We start from the raw sequence: 17,137 nt of genomic DNA on the forward strand, positions 1-17,137 counted from the left end.
AGTTTTGATACATTTAACTAGATGATCCTGAATCATATCATATTTCTGTCCACTGTGTTCTGCATTGCCTACGAACACGGAACTTCAGCGCGTTAGAAATCAGAATCCAACACCCCTTCATGATCTGTAAAACCCCGTCCATGTCATTTTTCTCTCATCCAATGTGCTTCCAAACGTGCAAGAACTACCCAATAGAATGTGTTCTTTATTGCAAGACGTATGTCATGATTGGATAATTGTACTGTCACTTTAACCTAACCACGCACCTTGCATGCCTTGGCTACACTTCAGAAATTGGTGGTTTGACGAACTAGCCTGTATTGTGTGTCTACATTAGTTAGGCAGTTGTCAATGTAACGTTAACTGTCTAACCTTTATAACGACATAGCTAATCACTGTATCCAACGTCGCTTGCGTTTCGCATCCACGAGTCAAGAGGCACCAACAGAGGATATGCCAGCCAAGCCAAGGTGGAAGTAGCTAAAGTAACCATATCAACAGACAAGACGGGCTCAAGACTGGGGACTATCTTTAGGGGACAGGGGTAAAACAAAACTGATCGGATTGGGAATCTGACAGCAAACTAACCAGCTAATAATGGAAATGGTTATCTGTCGGTAAAATAAGCGTTTACCACGTAACCTTATTTCAATGGGTCTAGTAGCTGGCGACAAAGAAAGCCTATATATATAGGGTACCAATACGTTATCTGGCGTAGTAGCGCCTAGGATTAGCAGTTAACGCGTAGCAACTACGTTGAATTGCATTGGATATCGCTAGATTAACGTTTGAATACAGTATTTTATATATACATAATTAAGATCCATAATCAAGATGTATCATTAGGATGGCGATAGTTGCTTTGTAGTGTGTCTGACTAGCACTTTCAGTGTAAGCAACTAGCCAAACCAGTTTGGTTCATCTGTGTTAGCGCAGTCAGGTTGCTAACGCGTTAGCTAACTATTGTAGGTTTACGATTCGGTGGATAAATACACTTTTTCTATCTATCTTGAAACGATTCAGGGCCCACCAGAATCGCTCAGATAATGACACTGGACTCGTTAGATAGCTAAATAATTTGTCACTTGCATGCTTGGCTAGTGTTTGTCCACGTTTGCTGTTGCATTTAGGCCACGTCGCTGCAGATGCATTTCATCCACTGACAGCGTCGTTGGATGAATGCAAACAAGACAGGCGACAACTGTGCGGAAGAGGGAAGACGCGTGAATAACTATTCCCCGAAGCTAACTAATGCAAGAAACTCGTTTGGGGTTTACTAAAAATGCTTTCTTTATAGACTTTCTCAGTGGCTGTATTTTTGCCGTAATTGAACGGCATGTCACCTACCCAATTTGTTAACCAGGGGAAGCATCGGCTTTTTTAGTTTTCTAGATCAATTATCGAATACATTCTGAAATGGTTGGCTTTGGCGCAAACCGACGAGGAGGCCGTCTCCCTTCCTTCATCCTGATCGCGCTGATGGTGATCATTGCCATACTGTCTTTCAACTACTGGACTGTGTCCAACAAGCAAGGGCACCTATTGGACGAGTTGGCGGAGGTGCAGACACAGGTGAAGCGGACCGACGCGGCGCGCAGTCGACTGGAGAAGCGCAACTCGGAGCTGATGGTGCAGGTAGACACGCACAGGAAACATATCGATCAGAAGGACGGAGATAACAGCATGCTGGAGGGCAAGCTGCAAGCTCGCGAAGCTCTCATCAAAAAGTGTACGGATGAAAAGGTGGGTAGGACTCGATACTAGATCACTTCATCCATCCGTAGTACCTATGATTCATAGTTCCTGCAGATCTCAGGCTTATTAACTAACTGTGCATAGGTTTGACAGGTGGAAAGCAGCCTTGCACCTGCATCCTATTGTTGTATTACAGTGGAGGGCAAAACCAATGATGTCAACCTAGTGACACCTACCAACATTGGTAAAGACTGAGCAGTTGAAAGTGGGTTGACGTGTACCTAAGTGACGCTTTTTTTTGACTTCCTAGTTCATGGAATGAGTCTTGATGTAATTTTAAATGTAGGTTAAATTCATAAACAGTATTTTAGTTTATCTACTTCAGCTGTGATACCCATCAATCTTTGAATCTCAAAGGTGATTTCAAAAGCCATATCATGTAACAGCTTAACTCATTTTTCCCCCATCACAAAAGTGCCTGCTAACCTGGCATTGCAGTTTGCACATTGTTTATTGGTGTGTATTTGTGCACTTATATTAGTCATTTTACATGAGGTAGTCTCCCTCCCTGCAGACATGGGGGTTATGAGTCCCAGCTGGGTCCCCTCTGCAAGGGCCCATCTGTGTGCCCAGTGCTGGGGACCAGCCTCTTTTTACCCTTACTACCGTCAGCCTCAATTAGCCTGTCAGCCTGTCCCAACAGCCTCAATGTATGCTTACGTGCCTCACCAGATTGCATAGGAGGCGTGGAACAGCTGAGGGGGAGGGCCTACCTTTCATTAGCATTCTGCCATACCCACACGGATGTTTGCTCTTCGGATTGTGTGGGCTAGCCATGCCCAAACCGGATTGTATATTTTAATTACAACTCATTTCCTGAATGTTAATGGTGTCCAACAGTGCAAATCCTCTGTTCAACATGAGGGATGTCGTAGTGTAAGGCCAATCCCAGATTTTCCCCAGCGTTAATCAACTCTTTGTCCCGTATCAGGATCTAATTTTCTGATGTTACCAGTGTTAGGGTTTGGTCGGTGTCATCCTTAGTCCAATTGTGATTATGTACCCATAAAACATGCCTCTATTGCGCCCTCCCCCATATTATTATTTCTTTAAACGACAGTTGGGCTCTGTCGTGAAATTGAATGCAACTGGATGAATCATGATGAAATATAATGTTAAAAGCCTGGACAAAGGCTAAGTGCAGGCAATGGCAAATATTTTCTAATATTCCTTTCTGGTGGAAGGGCAGAGCAGGTTTGTTTGTGTCTGTCTGTGTGGCGAACACATGATGGAGCAGCAGTGACTGTCTGATGAGGAACGGGCTGTCTTACCATAGTGTGCTAGGTTATAGACCTAGATCATGGGCTGGATAAAAGCAGTCTACAGTCTTCAGAATTGATTAATAATTGCTTTATTTCCCACTAAAATAATAGAAAAATGAACTAGAGAAATTGTCGGGACTTGCTTTAACTCTTTACAAGTATTTTTGTGGAAGAGGTTTTAAATGTTTTACTTAAGCCAACGCAGTTAAATATATATTCAAAGTTAGATTTAGTAAAATAATTGGTCTTGCTTTGATAGACTAAACTATCAACCTTATTACTTTGGATTGTGAGGCAGTTAGATCCCATATTTCATCACAAATAACTATACTGACTAGCCTACTGCACTTTTTTTCTGCTGTCTTACTACAATACCACAGTGTATATGCAAACTGTAATAATAAGAGTACAAAAAACAAGGAAGCATTGTTGAAGTTTAAAATAAATGTAAAGCTGCAATATGTAACCTTTTGGGTGACCCTGACCAAATTCACATAGAAATGAGTTATAGATTTGTCATTAAAACAAGTTTTTAAGAAGTGGTAGATCGGTTCTATGTGCACTATTGCTATGGTTCCCATTCTTAAGTTAAGTTATTTTGCATCTTTTACTTTGGGTTTTGTACAACAGCTGAAAATCCAATGTTTTTGGTTCTGGAAAATGTATTTCACAGTGGTTTAGATGGTACAATGGTTCTCTACACTATACTGGCTTATTTTGTGATTGTTTGTAGTTATTGCTGTTTTGGTTTCAGATTTGAATATCGGAGAAGTAGACCAGGGTGTCATACCCTTTAACTTTTGATCTATGTTGCGTTGTTGGGAAAAGTGGTCAAGGTAGCTGATTTGTCAAAAGTCACATTTGCTCATTGGGAGTTTCTCAAAACGCATACCTCCATGCTCCGAGCACGAGAGGGTCAGAGTAGGAGTCCAAATCAATGTATGTGAAACGGAGAACTTTTCGGATGCGTACTCCGTTTGTACATATTTTTAAGCATGCATTGACGCAAGCTTCAACGGAAAGAATGCACAAATGTGACGCAACCACGTAAAACAATTATGCAACATTTCTTGAAATTAATGGCGGTCGTTATTTGTGCTGAAGAGAGAGAAAATGCACTCTGACTTCAGAATGAAATGTTGCTTATTCACATCTTATATGTTGCCTGACTATTTTTTATATATTTATCTTGATATGTTAATAAATACACTGCTCAAAAAATAAAGGGAACACTTAAACAACACAATGTAACTCCAAGTCAATCACACTTCTGTGAAACCATCGCTCCATCCACCAACACCACGTTGCACCACAGACTGTCCAGGAGTTGGCGGATGCTTTAGTCCAGGTCTGGGAGGAGATCCCTCAGGAGACCATCCGCCATCTCATCAGGAGCATGCCCAGGCGTTGTAGGGAGGTCATACAGGCACATGGAGGCCACACGCACTACTGAGCCTCATTTTGACTTGTTTTAAGGACATTACATCAAAGTTGGATCAGCCTGTAGTGTGGTTTTCCACTTTAATTTTGAGTGTGACTTCAAATCCAGACCTCCATGGGTTGATCAATTTGATTTCCATTGATAATTTGTGTGATTTTTGTTGTCAGCACATTCAACTATGTAAAGAAAAAAGTATTTAATAAGAATATTTCATTCATTCAGATCTAGGATGTTATCTTAGTGTTCCCTTTTACTTTTTTGAGCAGTGTATTTTTGTTCTGATTCCAGATTTGAATAGCAGAGGAAGACCAAGATGTCATATCCTCTAACATTGTGTCTAACTTGTTAGGAAAAGTTGTCTCAGCCACATTTAGTTTATTTTATATATATATACACATACATACATACATACATACATACATACATACACACACACACACACACACACACACACACACACACACACACACACACACACACAGTGGGGCAAAAAAAAAATTGTGCAAGTTCTCCCACTTAAAAAGATGAGAGGCCTGTAATTTTCATCATAGGTACACTTCAACTATGACAGACAAAATGAGAAAAAGAAATCCAGAAAATCACATTGTAGGATTTAATTAATTTAGTTACAAATTATGTTGGAAAATAAGTATTTGGTCACCTACAAACAACTTGCACAAGTGGTGGCTGACTAAGTACTTTTTTGCCCCACTATATATATATATATATATATGCGCACACAAAAAAGTTGCTGATGCAGATACTAAAACAGCTGTATTGTTTAATCTCTACAAGATATTTATGTTCCAGATTTGAGTAGCAGAGAATTAGACAAAGCTGTCATACCCTATAACATTTTATCAAATGTATTGGTAAAGTGGTCAAAGTAGCTGATTTGTGTGAAAAGTGACATTGTTTACAGTAAATGTGAAGTCATGATGCCACAATGGGGTGCTTTGCCCATAGTGTTTTTCAGAAAGTATTCACTCCCCTTGACTTTTTCCACATTTTGTTGTAATAAAGTGGGATTAAAATGGATTTAATTGTCTTTTTTTGTTTGTTTACCATCTACACAAAAATACTCAGTGGAATAAAAATTATAACATTAATTAATACTTACCTTGACTTGATAAGTATTCAACCCCCTGAGTTATGTTAAGATCACCTTTGGCAGTGATTACAACTGTGAGTCTTTCTGGGTACGTCTCTTAGAGCTTTGCACACCTGGATCGTAGTATATTTGCACAATTTATTCTTCAAGCTCTGTCAAGTTGGTTGTTGATCATTGCTAGACAGCCATTTTTAAGTCTATTCAGTTTCTTTTGATCCTCAAACTCTCTAGTCATTGCCGATGACAAACATACCCATAACATGATGCAGCCACCACCATGCTTGAAAATATGAAGTGGCACTCAGTGATGTTGTTGGATTTGCCCCAAACATAACACTTTGCATTCCTTACATAAAGTAAAAATAAATTGGCACATTTTTATGCAATTTTACTTTAGTGCCTTACTGTTCTGGAATATTTGTTTTCTGTACAGTCTTCCTTCTTTTCAACCTGTCATTTAGGTTAGTATTGTGGAGTAACTACAATGTTGAGCCATCTTCAGTTTCTCCTATCACAGCCATTAAATTCGAACTGTTTTAAAGTCACCATTGGCCTCATGGTGAAATCTCTGAGCGGTTTCCTTCCTCTTCGGCAACTGAGTTAGGAAGGACGCCTGTATCTTTGTAGTGACTGGGTGTATTGATGCACCATCCAAAGTGTAATTAATCACTTCACCATGCTCAAAAGGATATTTTCACCCATCTACCAACGGGTGTCCTTGTTTGAAATGCACTACTCGGTTGAGGGACCTTACAATTATTTGTATGTGTGGGGTACAGACACAAGGTAGTTATTTCAAAATCCCATTAAACATTATTATTCCACACAAGTGTCCATGCCAGTTATGTGACTTGTTTTTTACTCCTGAATTTACTTAGGCTTGCCATAACAAAGGGGTTGAACTCTTGACTCCAGACATTTCAGCTTTTCATTTTTAATTAATACAAGTCAACATAAAACCACTGATATTGTGTGTAGGCCAGTGACACAAAATCGAAATATAATCCATTTAAAAATCAGGCTGTAACACAACAAAATGTGGAAAAAGTCAAGTGGTGTGAATACTTTCTGAAGACACTAACATTTAATGAAATAGGCAGATATTGTCTCATTCATAGCTCCGAGCATAATAATGTCACTTTACCCTGCGGTTACATCTGCGACCCTGTGCATGTGACTAATAAACTGTCTGTCATAGCATCATCGATCGACGACGTCATCATGATATCGTAATATCGCCCAACCCTAACCAGCATCCTGTACTTCTCTGTTCCTCCTGTGCAGGTGTTCCACCCCTCTGTCAACTCTACTACTAGGACAGTGTGTTAGCAACTGTCAATCACACACCATATCAGGAATGGGATTTGAGTTACGGTGGTGGTGGTGGTGGTAGTAGTAATCAAGCTGTATTAGCATAGCCTTGTTAGGCCAATACTCCTCTCATGTTCGTACTGCTGAAGGATAGAGAAGCAACACAATATAAATGTCTTTGAGGTGTTTTGCTTTAATGTTTCGGTCTCCACATCTGCAGTGTGCTTTGTGGGTGCCTAGAAAGAGTACTGTTATTTTCCACACAGCAGATTTGGTGGAGAGACTGTGAACCACTCAGTGTCTTTCTCTTCAAGGAAGGTGACAGCATGAAGCTTTTATCTCCACAATGGCTGACATTGATGCTGTAATTACTGACACTCCTCTTCTGTGCATTCTGCCTCATTAAAGTTCTGAGCCCCTCTTTCCCTCCCTCCCTCTCTGTGTGGATTTGATTCAAGCTCTTGAATCTCCCTGGAGAATCCACCCCTGTGATTTGATTGATGGCTAGTGACAACTGATGGGGACGTGAATCTCATTTGTGGTGGAGGAGTTTGTTTCTGGGACAGTCATATAGGGGTGGATACTGGATACTATTCCCTCCTTAGCCTATATATAACAGTTCCTTCAGCCACTATGCCACACCGCTATAACATGTTTAGTGACTGGGTCAATGGAGCTATCAGAGAGAATCTGCTTTGGGAGAGACTAGTATTGGATTGCACACGTGGTTACTTGCTACCTGGAAAGGGTAATCCCAGCCAGGCATCCCCTTGGTGTCTGCACCATGCTCAAATCGATTTGGTTTCTCCGGGCTGGGTTTGATGTTTTTGTCTTTTGATGTTCATTTCATGCATTGAGGGTGTAGAATACAGTAGGTCTATGAAGCTCCTAGGTTTGATGGTCCTTTGCCAGTGTTTCTAGCAGCTGGGATCTACTGTCCTTACACTGGTGACAGTTTTGCTCATTCTGAGTGGTTATGTTTGGCTGGGCTGTAGAGACTTAGTCAGACCCCAGATAAGAGATGGCATAATTGGGTGGAGGGCAGAGAGGGGCCTGTCTGGATCAGTCGGGCTCAGGAGGACAGAACTGTCTCTCGTCTGACAAATTCTCACTTCGTCTGCGGCCTCTCAGCCACTGACCTGACTGGACCTATATGGCCTGTGCTGGATTTTTGGACAGCTTTCAATTAGATATACTTTGGTATATTCAAAAAGATGGTTATTGCAAATGTGATATGCCACATCTAAAAAGTATTATTGTTCTATATAGTGAATGCATTTACTTTGCACGGTGGAGGATAACAAGTATTAGGCTGTGCATGTGCAGCAGCCCCCTCTGCGACAAGTACTGTCAATGAGGAGCGCTGCGATGATGGCTCCCTCTTCAGGTCACTGGGCAACACTGGGAGCTGAGCCGTCTTTTATTGTGGTCAAGGTAGGGGGAGGGGAAAGATGGGACAAAGGAAAGAACTGGACAAATGAGGATTTAGTCTCCTTTTGAAAATACCATTGCAAAATTAGACATGAAACTGAACACAGGATGTATGCATAAATTAAGCTCACAATGCCTTTATAATAAATCCAGATACAGCATGCTTTTTATGTTGAACACAGAACGCAGATACCTACTCTTATTTGGTGTAGCATAATGTTGCCACACCCTCACCTCTTTTTACAGTTCTATTATGTTCAATACAAAGAACTGTATACAGCTCAGGTGTGCGTGGTCACGTAGGCTAATATTTGTCAAACGTGGGCATATGGATGCAGATACCAGACATGTAGACACTTCATGTTCTCTGTCCCTGTAAGTATGCACAAATAGTGCCCCAGGGATGGCCTTCCTTCCTGTTTCTCTCCTAGCTGCATTTCACATTCACCTCCTCCCCTCAGTCTCCTGAGATCAAACGCCTGCACCCCTCCCGCTGTTCCCTAAATCTACCTCAAAGCCACAGCTGCTCTCCTCTGGTTGAGGCAACAAAAACCCTTAAGATTGAATTGTCTTTTTGTACATGTATGAAAATAAATTGAATAACCCCTTAGCCAGTCAGTGTGTCATAATGTGAAATGGGCCAATAGAGCATTGTTCTGACTAAGGTGGTTTCACTCGAAGCGGTCTGGGGGTGTATTATGAATTTCCCGATGCACAAAAGAGCAGTCACAGAAAGTCAATCGAAAATCAATCCAGTTTATTACAAGTTGCAACAGGGAGACACCTCGAACACAGAAGCAGAGAAAATGTGTAACGGGCCTTCTCTGAGACAGCCCTTATCCTAAACAGGACCCAATTGTTCTGTAAACCCGAGAAGCTATTAGGAAGTCAAAACAAAAGGCATGGACTTGGTCAGCTGCTACAGAATACAATCGTAATCAGTGCCCTCCAGTCTGGCATCAAACGCTATCAACAGATATGACTTTGATCCATAACATACAGCATCCAGTTTAGGGCATCAACCCAAGTGTCACGAAACACTAGAAACCATTTCAAATCAAATTGTGTTAGTCACATGCGCTGAACACAACAGTGAAATGCTTCCTTACCAGCACCTAACCGACAATGCAGCTTAAAAAATACAAATAAGAAATACAAGTAGTTAAAGAGAAGCAGTAAAATAACAATAGCGAGACTATATACGGGGGGGTACCGGTACAGAGTCGATGTCCGGTTAGTCGAGGTAATATGTCAATGTAGGTAGTTACTATGCATAGATAGAGTAGCAGCAGTGTAAAAGAGGGGAGGGGGTGCAATGCAAATAGTCTATTACAGAAAGAGAATGTTTAACATATTTATACAATCACTCTAAATGTTCCTATTACAGTGAGCTTAGGTCTCTATCAGGCTTCATTATGAAGGCTGGGGTCTGTTCTGACTGCCTCAGCCTGGCTGTCCCCTAGGATCTCTCATCCATCTAATCTGACTCGATATCTGGCTGCAGATGGTCCTCCAGTCACTCGGCTGGTCAGACGCAATGAATGAGATGGGAGTCTTTTGCAAGCAGACTTTTCACTCAACAGAACCTTTATGCAGCTAGATATCTCTACTGTTGCCGAGCTGACATTTGAAATACTATTGCATCGGAACATTAGTATAAAAAGGATATCTTTCCAGTTAGGCTAGTTCAGCCATGTAATCCTTTAGATGTCCTGTTCAACCGGTTGTGTTTGGCCTTAAGAGTGTTACGTACGCCTCTTGGAGGAGGGAATGCAGCACACTGCTACATCTCAACTCCCCGTGTAGTGAAAATTGTATGTGATCGTAGGTGCAGGGAAGAACGACAGAGGCAGAGAGAAATACTGTTTACAGGGAATGTATTATTCCTTAACACGGTAATGTGGGGAAATGGGGTTGGACGGAACCAAAGTAAGTTAGTCCCCTCTCCTACCTTACCTGCCTTCCCACCTAACCTTAAGCACCACCTGGCGCACTAACCAAAATACAGGGGGTGGTCCGCCCAGGTCTTACCTAGTGTGCCTAGTCAGATTAAATACAACGGGTTATGTATGCCCGCAGGCCTCTCGCCTAAACACTCCCAAGATGACCCCCCCCCGGGAACAAATGAAAGAATACTTTAAGTGAAATTTCGACGCGCTATTGGCATACACATACCTCCTGAAGGAGCGGCTACAAAATAATATCAACAAAACTTTTACTGCCCGCCACAACCAACACAGGACATAAAAAATAAGCTATTTTCTCTGAATCCAATCAGCGTTGGGGCCAACCAGTCAGCTGCTTCAGGAATCCAGGAAGCCATTTCCTGAAATGCCCACACTTACAAACCCACAACAACACAGAAACTGGGGAACGTAACAATGAACATACAGGGTTCTGGTAACAAAGCGTTCTGGTGACCTTTCCTCAGACTGATGTTCTTTTCTCTCCTTTCCAGATGAAGGTGCAGGGTGATGTCACAGCACAGATGTCAGAGATTGTGAGGCTGAAAGGTAAGAGCAGACACTGGCCAGCAGAGGGCACATTTCTGTTGGAGTCTTGTGGCTAGGCTAGCAGAAAGCAGTATGGGCTTGTATTACCATAGATGGAGCCTGGAGCAGTAACAGCAGTTTGCTTAATGCTGTTAAAACATCTTATCTCAAGTCCCCCGTGTGCCAAGTGGACTCTAATGCATACAGATTTGCAATGTTGTCAATTCTAGTTTCTTTCTTTATTGAACGATTGTTCAACACTAACGCTGTAGCCTAATATCACTACATGGTTGAAAATGCATTCGTTCATAGAGTATCAACCCTAAGGTCATAATGTGTGTTATTTGGCTGGGTGTAGAGCAGCTGAAGGAGCTGAAACAGGAGTTTATGAGGCAGGAGATCCAGCTGAGGGAGGTGAAGAAGAACAGCACCAACCTGGAGAGGAAGCTGGAGTATGAGAGGTACAGAGAATGAACTCAACACATCTTTCATGTTTTTGCTCTAGGCTCTCAAAGTCACAGCAAAGTTCAGGTTATGATGACTATCGCACCAATATAGCCATTGGTGTGAATTCTGACACTAGCTTCGTTGCTTTTCTCTCTGTGAATTTTGTTTGTGTGTATGATAGCTTGCAGTGTGGGCGTCAAATCACACAACTAATGGACGAGTATGAAGAAGCTAAAAAGACCCTGGAAGAGGAGGCGGTGAAGCTGAGAAAGGTGAGGCTCTGTCAGAGCACCTAGTCATGGTGTCCCTGCCTTTCCTTTCCTTCCCCTGTAATGTAAGTTGTCTACCACCCCCTGCTGGTGTTCATAGATCATACACTCCGTGGATTATCCTTTGCTGGGGATGTCAGCAGCTCTGCACTTAGTCATTGTGACTTTTTTTTTTACTTACCCAGCAATAGTAAAGGTGATTATATTCATCTCTCCCCTCTGTCTTTTTCTCTGTCCCTCCCTCCCTCTGCAGAGTGTGCTGGATAGCAGGAAGGTCGGAGCTGCAGAAGGAGGGACTGAGGTGGAGACCGCAAGAGAGCACCCAACTGTGGCCACACACCGAGACACTGACCTCAAAGGTAACATTACAACCAGCTCATATTGGCACGTTCTGCCTCTGTAAAGTTTCAGAGCTAACCCACCCTCTCTCCCTCCACCCCATCCATTATTCTCTCTCTCCCTCCTGGGATAGAAGGTTTGGGCAAGCCTGGCAGTGATGCTGGCATGCCTGGTATTGAGGACAGTGAAGTGGGAAAAATAGATGATGTGCAATTTGGTGAGTATTTATTCTCTCTGGTTATTCTACTTTTGATAACGATTCTGTCAGTAAGATTGGTGTCAAATTTCAACTGGAACTGTCCTCCCCTCTCATTCTCTCCAGCCCTGAAGAAGCCAGCCATCACCCAGAACCACATAGAGATACCTGATACTGGGTTAAGAGAGGTGGGGGCCGGTATGGGAGCAGGGGCAGGTGAGGGGGCTGGTCGAGACCTCTCTCTGGACCTGCCTGTGCTCCAGATCCAGGACAAGGTCCTAGGGTTGGGGAAGGAGGGACGAGCGGGGGCCCTCCAGCAGCAGCCCCCCCAGGCGGTGGCAGACAGACCCATCCTCTTTGATGAGGACAACAAGGCAGCCATCCAGGCAGATGAGTTCGGAGAGCAGCACAGACCGCTTAGAGGTATGTCAACTCACAGTCCACACACTCCATATTTGCATTTTCAGTTCACTTGATTAGTTTTGCTGCCCAGGGACAAAGCCACTTACTTAGAGCAGTAATGCTTTAGTGGTGACTTGTTATTGTGTGTCTGTCATTGAGTTTGAGACCTGAGGCCATAGCCTGGGTACTCAATCAAATGTATTTATAAAGCCCTTTTTACATCAGCCGATGTCACAAAGTGCTGTACAGAAACCCAGCCTAAAACCCCAAACAGCAAGCAATGCAGGTGTAGAAGGATGGTGGCTAGGAAAAACTCCCTAGAAAGGCCAAAACCTAGGAAGAAACCTAGAGAGGAACCAGGCTATGAGGGGTGGCCAGTCCTCTTCTGGCTGTGCTGGGTAGAGATTATAACAGAACATGGCCAAGATGTTCAAATGTTCATAGATGACAAGCAGGGTCATATAATAATAATCAAAGTGGTTGTAGAGGGTGCAATAGGTCAGCACCTCAAGAGTAAATAAATGTCAGTTGGCTTTTCATAGCCGATCATTCAGAGTTAGAGACAGCAGGTGTGGTAGAGAGAGGGTCTAAAACAGCAGGTCCGGGACAAGGTAGCACATCCGGTGAACAGGTCAGGGTTCCATAGCCACAGGCAGAACAGTTGAAACTGGAGCAGCAGCATGACCAGGTGGACTGGGGACAGCAAGGAGTCATCAGGCCAGGTAGGGGAGGTTAGGGGGAGAGAGAGAGAATAAATATATATTTAAGTTCACACCGGATGAGACAGGAGAAATACTGATCTGACTGGGCTCTTAATGGCTGTACAGCAGAGGCCCTGCTGCTCTTGGCCTCTCCAACTCTACACACTAGCTGCTATAAAACGTGAGCCATGCTGGCTTCCTGTTTTCAGTTCAGATTTTTTTTCATGGATTGTTTGTGTAGAAAATGGAGGGAAACGTATCGTTGGCACAGTGCTCTGCTCTCTGTTTGGCAAACTCTGTCTTTTTAAAGGTGATTCATCCTTTTCTCCCGGAGATTGAAACGTGATCCTTCAGACTGTAGGCTAGCTCTCTGTGAAGGAGCACGTTCCATACTACAGGAGAGAGTGCACCCTAAACCTCTCTCCTATTGTACATTAGAAATGAAAAGCCCAAAAGGGATGACCAAATTTCAGGTGAAATATTTCTAACAGGGGAATAAAAGTCATTATTGATGCTACCTCTGTTTCGATGTCTCCTTTAAGCTCCTGCCAATGTGATGAAAGCAGATGGTGTACAGAGGAAAGGGGCAGGACTGCCTCTGCCTCCTAACCCCGCCCAGGTGCCCAACCCTATAGAACCTCTGCATGCCAGAGACCTCAAGCCTGCTGAGCCCCTGCGTCACAGACAGAGTGAGTGCCTCCAAAGGCTGGTGGGGATGGGAGGGGGAGACTGAGAACCTCTCAGTACACAGGAGATGTGACACATGGAGACTGTGGTTGTGTCTTTCCTCTGACCTTTAGCTGCAGCGTCCCAGTAAGAAGAGCTTCTCTCACTTGCAGATGTGTCAAGGTTACAACAACCTTTACAAATACGTAAGCTATTTTTGAACGCACTCTACAGTCCGAGTCCTACCTATAGTTTTCTTTCTCAAGGCTGCGTTAGGTCTACTATAAGTGGTTGCCTTCCCTAGCTATCAGGGTTTTAACAAACCTTCAACACTGCTCATGAAGTCATACATATTAGAGGTGCTGTCGCCACAGACTGAAAGAGATGGCCAGATGTCAGAGTGCACACAGTGGGAGAGGCTGCCTGACTTCAAGGGTCTCAGGGTGTTCCTTCCTGCTGCCTGCCTGGCTTCAGCTCTGCTCCCTCCCTCCCTTCGCTGCCTACTCTCCAAACAATACCCCAACCAGCTGCCCTGCCAGCTACCCCTCTCCTTGCTTCATCTTCACACACTGCACCACACATACACACACACACTCGTCATGTTTTCCTCCCAAGTTTCTTTACACATATCACTTCATTGCCAATGACTTTTGTCCCCCCCAAAATCCCCTTAAACATATACACTATGCCTCCCTCCCATACCTTTTACATTCCAACTCATCACTACCTCCTTCAGTCCATCTGATTCCCTCCGTTTCTTAGTTTCATCATACTCTCTTCAACCTTTCTCTTGTGACTCTGTCACAATCTCTTTGCTTCCCTCCCTTCCTGATGGGGCCCTTCTCTGCCTCTACAGGCCGTTTCTTTGATGAGAACGAGTCCCCTGTAGATCCGCAGCACGGCTCTAAGCTGGCGGACTACAATGGGGACGATGGGAACGTGGGTGAGTACGAGGCGGACAAGCAGGCCGAGCTGGCCTACAATGAGGAAGAGGATGGTGATGGTGGGGAGGAAGACGTCCAAGGTGAGCCAGGCCAGGGGTCTTCAAGTCCAGCTGTATCACCATTTTCTCCCTCCTCCACTCCCGCTGTCCCTGCATTAGACTGAGTACCACCAGCTCGGCCAGAGCTCACAGCACCCTGAGTTACCCACCATTCCTGTCTCAGGAACATCCATAACCAACTGCCCCTCAGGGTCTAAGCCTGAGGACTGTTCAGTGGGTCAATTAGCCTGGAGGGCAAGCCTCCCATCATTGTATACCACAATAAAGCCCTACCTCTACATGTGGTGGGGGGCACTTCTCCCCCTCAGTGACTTATGGTTCTTTGTGACTCCAATGTCTGCATGCCTCATCCAGCTGTGCGCTTCTCCACTATCTGTGCTCCACTACCTGTTTATGCCCACTGGTCATGTCTGTGTACACCTGCAGTAGAGTGATAGATGCTGTGTTTGGGTAGTACTTGGAAGTTTTAAATGCATGTGCGTTCTTGTGTTATCATTATTGTACAGCTGTCATTCATTTCTCCATGACAGGTTAAGTTGTGAAGTGTTTTGTGTTACCCTTTTAATGGAACAGATTTCCATGTAGGTCCTTATTCCTTAGTCACTTAACCACTTGATCTTGACATTTATAACAGCTATTGTTGTCCCTGCTATTGAAAATGCCATTGAATAGGCTATTGTGATAAAAGTAGTGTTAGGAATTCTATGGCCAATATGGGACCAGACTAATATGTACAGTATGTTGCTCTTCCATGGAGCATTCCTAATGATAATCTTTTAGATTTAAAAAGGAAATCCCATCTAGCAAATGTAATTTAGGGATGAGCTAGATGACTACTCCCTGATTTTGTTCTGTTGTCAATCTCCTTTCAGATGATGAAGATCGAGACATGCAGGGAGACCGGGCAGTGGACTATGGGAAGAGACGTCAAGCCATCGACATTCTGTAAACCTTGTCCACTTGCTCTAGGATCTGGGACAGAACATTCAAACAAAAGCGTTTATTCCTCCGCATTGTTTCAATGGTGCTACAGATGTCATTCTTAGGACTGGTTGAAATCATGAAGTCGTTTTAGGTGCATCTCTTATGGCGATGGACTATTCTGAAGACACGATTACAGATTATTCCATGAATCAGTTTGACCTAAAACCATGTATCATTGAATCTATAAAACAATTCATGATATCATTCTGTGCAGCTGTTGAATTGCAACTATATTTGTTTTATAAGTTATTTGGTATTAGAATTCCTTAGCGATTACAATGATATAATGTACAAGAGATACAGTGTACATTTAGTTTTTTTTCATGACAGATTATGGATACTTTTGTTTTGTTTACTAATTTGAATGAACTGTCAGCTGCAAGAATAGAATGAAGTGGTCTGGGAGAGACCGTTTGGGCCAGAACCTCACTGTCTTGGATGACTCTGTTGCTGACCCGGTCACCTAGACTTGCAGGCATGGCATATTGCTTGAAATTATCAACTTTAAATTTGACTTGTCTTTTACCTAAAAGGGAATGTGTTTCCCTTTGATTTGGGACAGCTGTTGCTTGATAAAGAGAGAACTTGAACTATTGCTCCAAACTGTCAATGAATTTGACGGTTTCTTTGGCACATTCTCTCGTATTGTTGGACTCTTGTATGGACGCCCACACTTCGAACACAGCTGCGCCAACCAACGCAGCGCTTATGCCAAGGACTTCTCATGGCTTCTTAAACCTATTTGTTCACCTTATTTCTGTCACAGACATAAGTCTCCAAAGTGCTCATTCTGTCTTACAATTATGCTGTTGCTATTAATGCATGTGATTTTTATTAATCAACCTGAAGAACGTCTTGAAGCTGGAGGCAATACTTAAACCAGTTTAGAATTAGGAATCCTGTGGAAGACTAAATGCACATCTGTCCTGCTATTATGAATGGACTACAGTAGGCATAGATGTACATATTTGAACTGTTTATTTTAACTGTAGGACTTGGGACTATTCTTCCTTTTGAATAATAAGCAGAAAATCCGTTTTGTGTTTTAAAAGTTGGTGATTTTCATATGGAAGGTCGGCATATTGAATGTACGCTGCTGATGTTTGGTTTTTCAAGATCATCATAATTAAGATATTTTGGGTAGTTTATTGTTACAACTGTGCAATTTAGATGCTAATGGATAAACTGTGGAGTCGGTCTGTTCCGAGCTAACTGTGCAATTTAGATGCTAATGGATAAACTGTGGAGTCTTTTCTGAGCTAAGCTTTCTCTCAAATTCTGTGTTACTGATCTGGGGATTATTAAAAGCTGTTGATATCACTGATCT

General features: G+C 43.0%; 1 protein-coding gene across 6 annotated transcripts; it reads left to right on the plus strand.

Moving 5' to 3' along the window:
* Window positions 1-215: 215 nt before the first annotated feature.
* LOC110506439 (protein GOLM2) lies at window positions 216-17,134 on the plus strand. Of its 6 annotated transcripts, none has more exons than XM_021586043.3 (10): window positions 216-1,743; window positions 10,770-10,824; window positions 11,162-11,264; window positions 11,432-11,522; window positions 11,773-11,878; window positions 11,992-12,075; window positions 12,181-12,477; window positions 13,700-13,846; window positions 14,680-14,847; window positions 15,699-17,134. In XM_021586043.3, exons 1-10 carry the CDS (start codon window positions 1,417-1,419, stop codon window positions 15,773-15,775), a joined length of 1,455 nt encoding a protein of 484 aa, XP_021441718.1. In that variant the 5' UTR covers window positions 216-1,416; the 3' UTR covers window positions 15,776-17,134. The 6 variants fall into 6 exon arrangements, with proteins under 6 accessions (XP_021441718.1, XP_021441720.1, XP_021441721.1 ...); XM_021586045.3 differs by having other exon boundaries at window positions 14,680-14,766; XM_021586044.3 differs by having other exon boundaries at window positions 239-1,743; window positions 11,995-12,075.
* The last annotated feature ends 3 nt before the right edge of the window (window positions 17,135-17,137 follow it).

Source organism: Oncorhynchus mykiss, chromosome 26, assembly GCF_057628025.1.
Source record: "Oncorhynchus mykiss isolate SJ-2025 chromosome 26, ASM5762802v1, whole genome shotgun sequence".
NCBI lineage: Eukaryota > Metazoa > Chordata > Actinopteri > Salmoniformes > Salmonidae > Oncorhynchus > Oncorhynchus mykiss.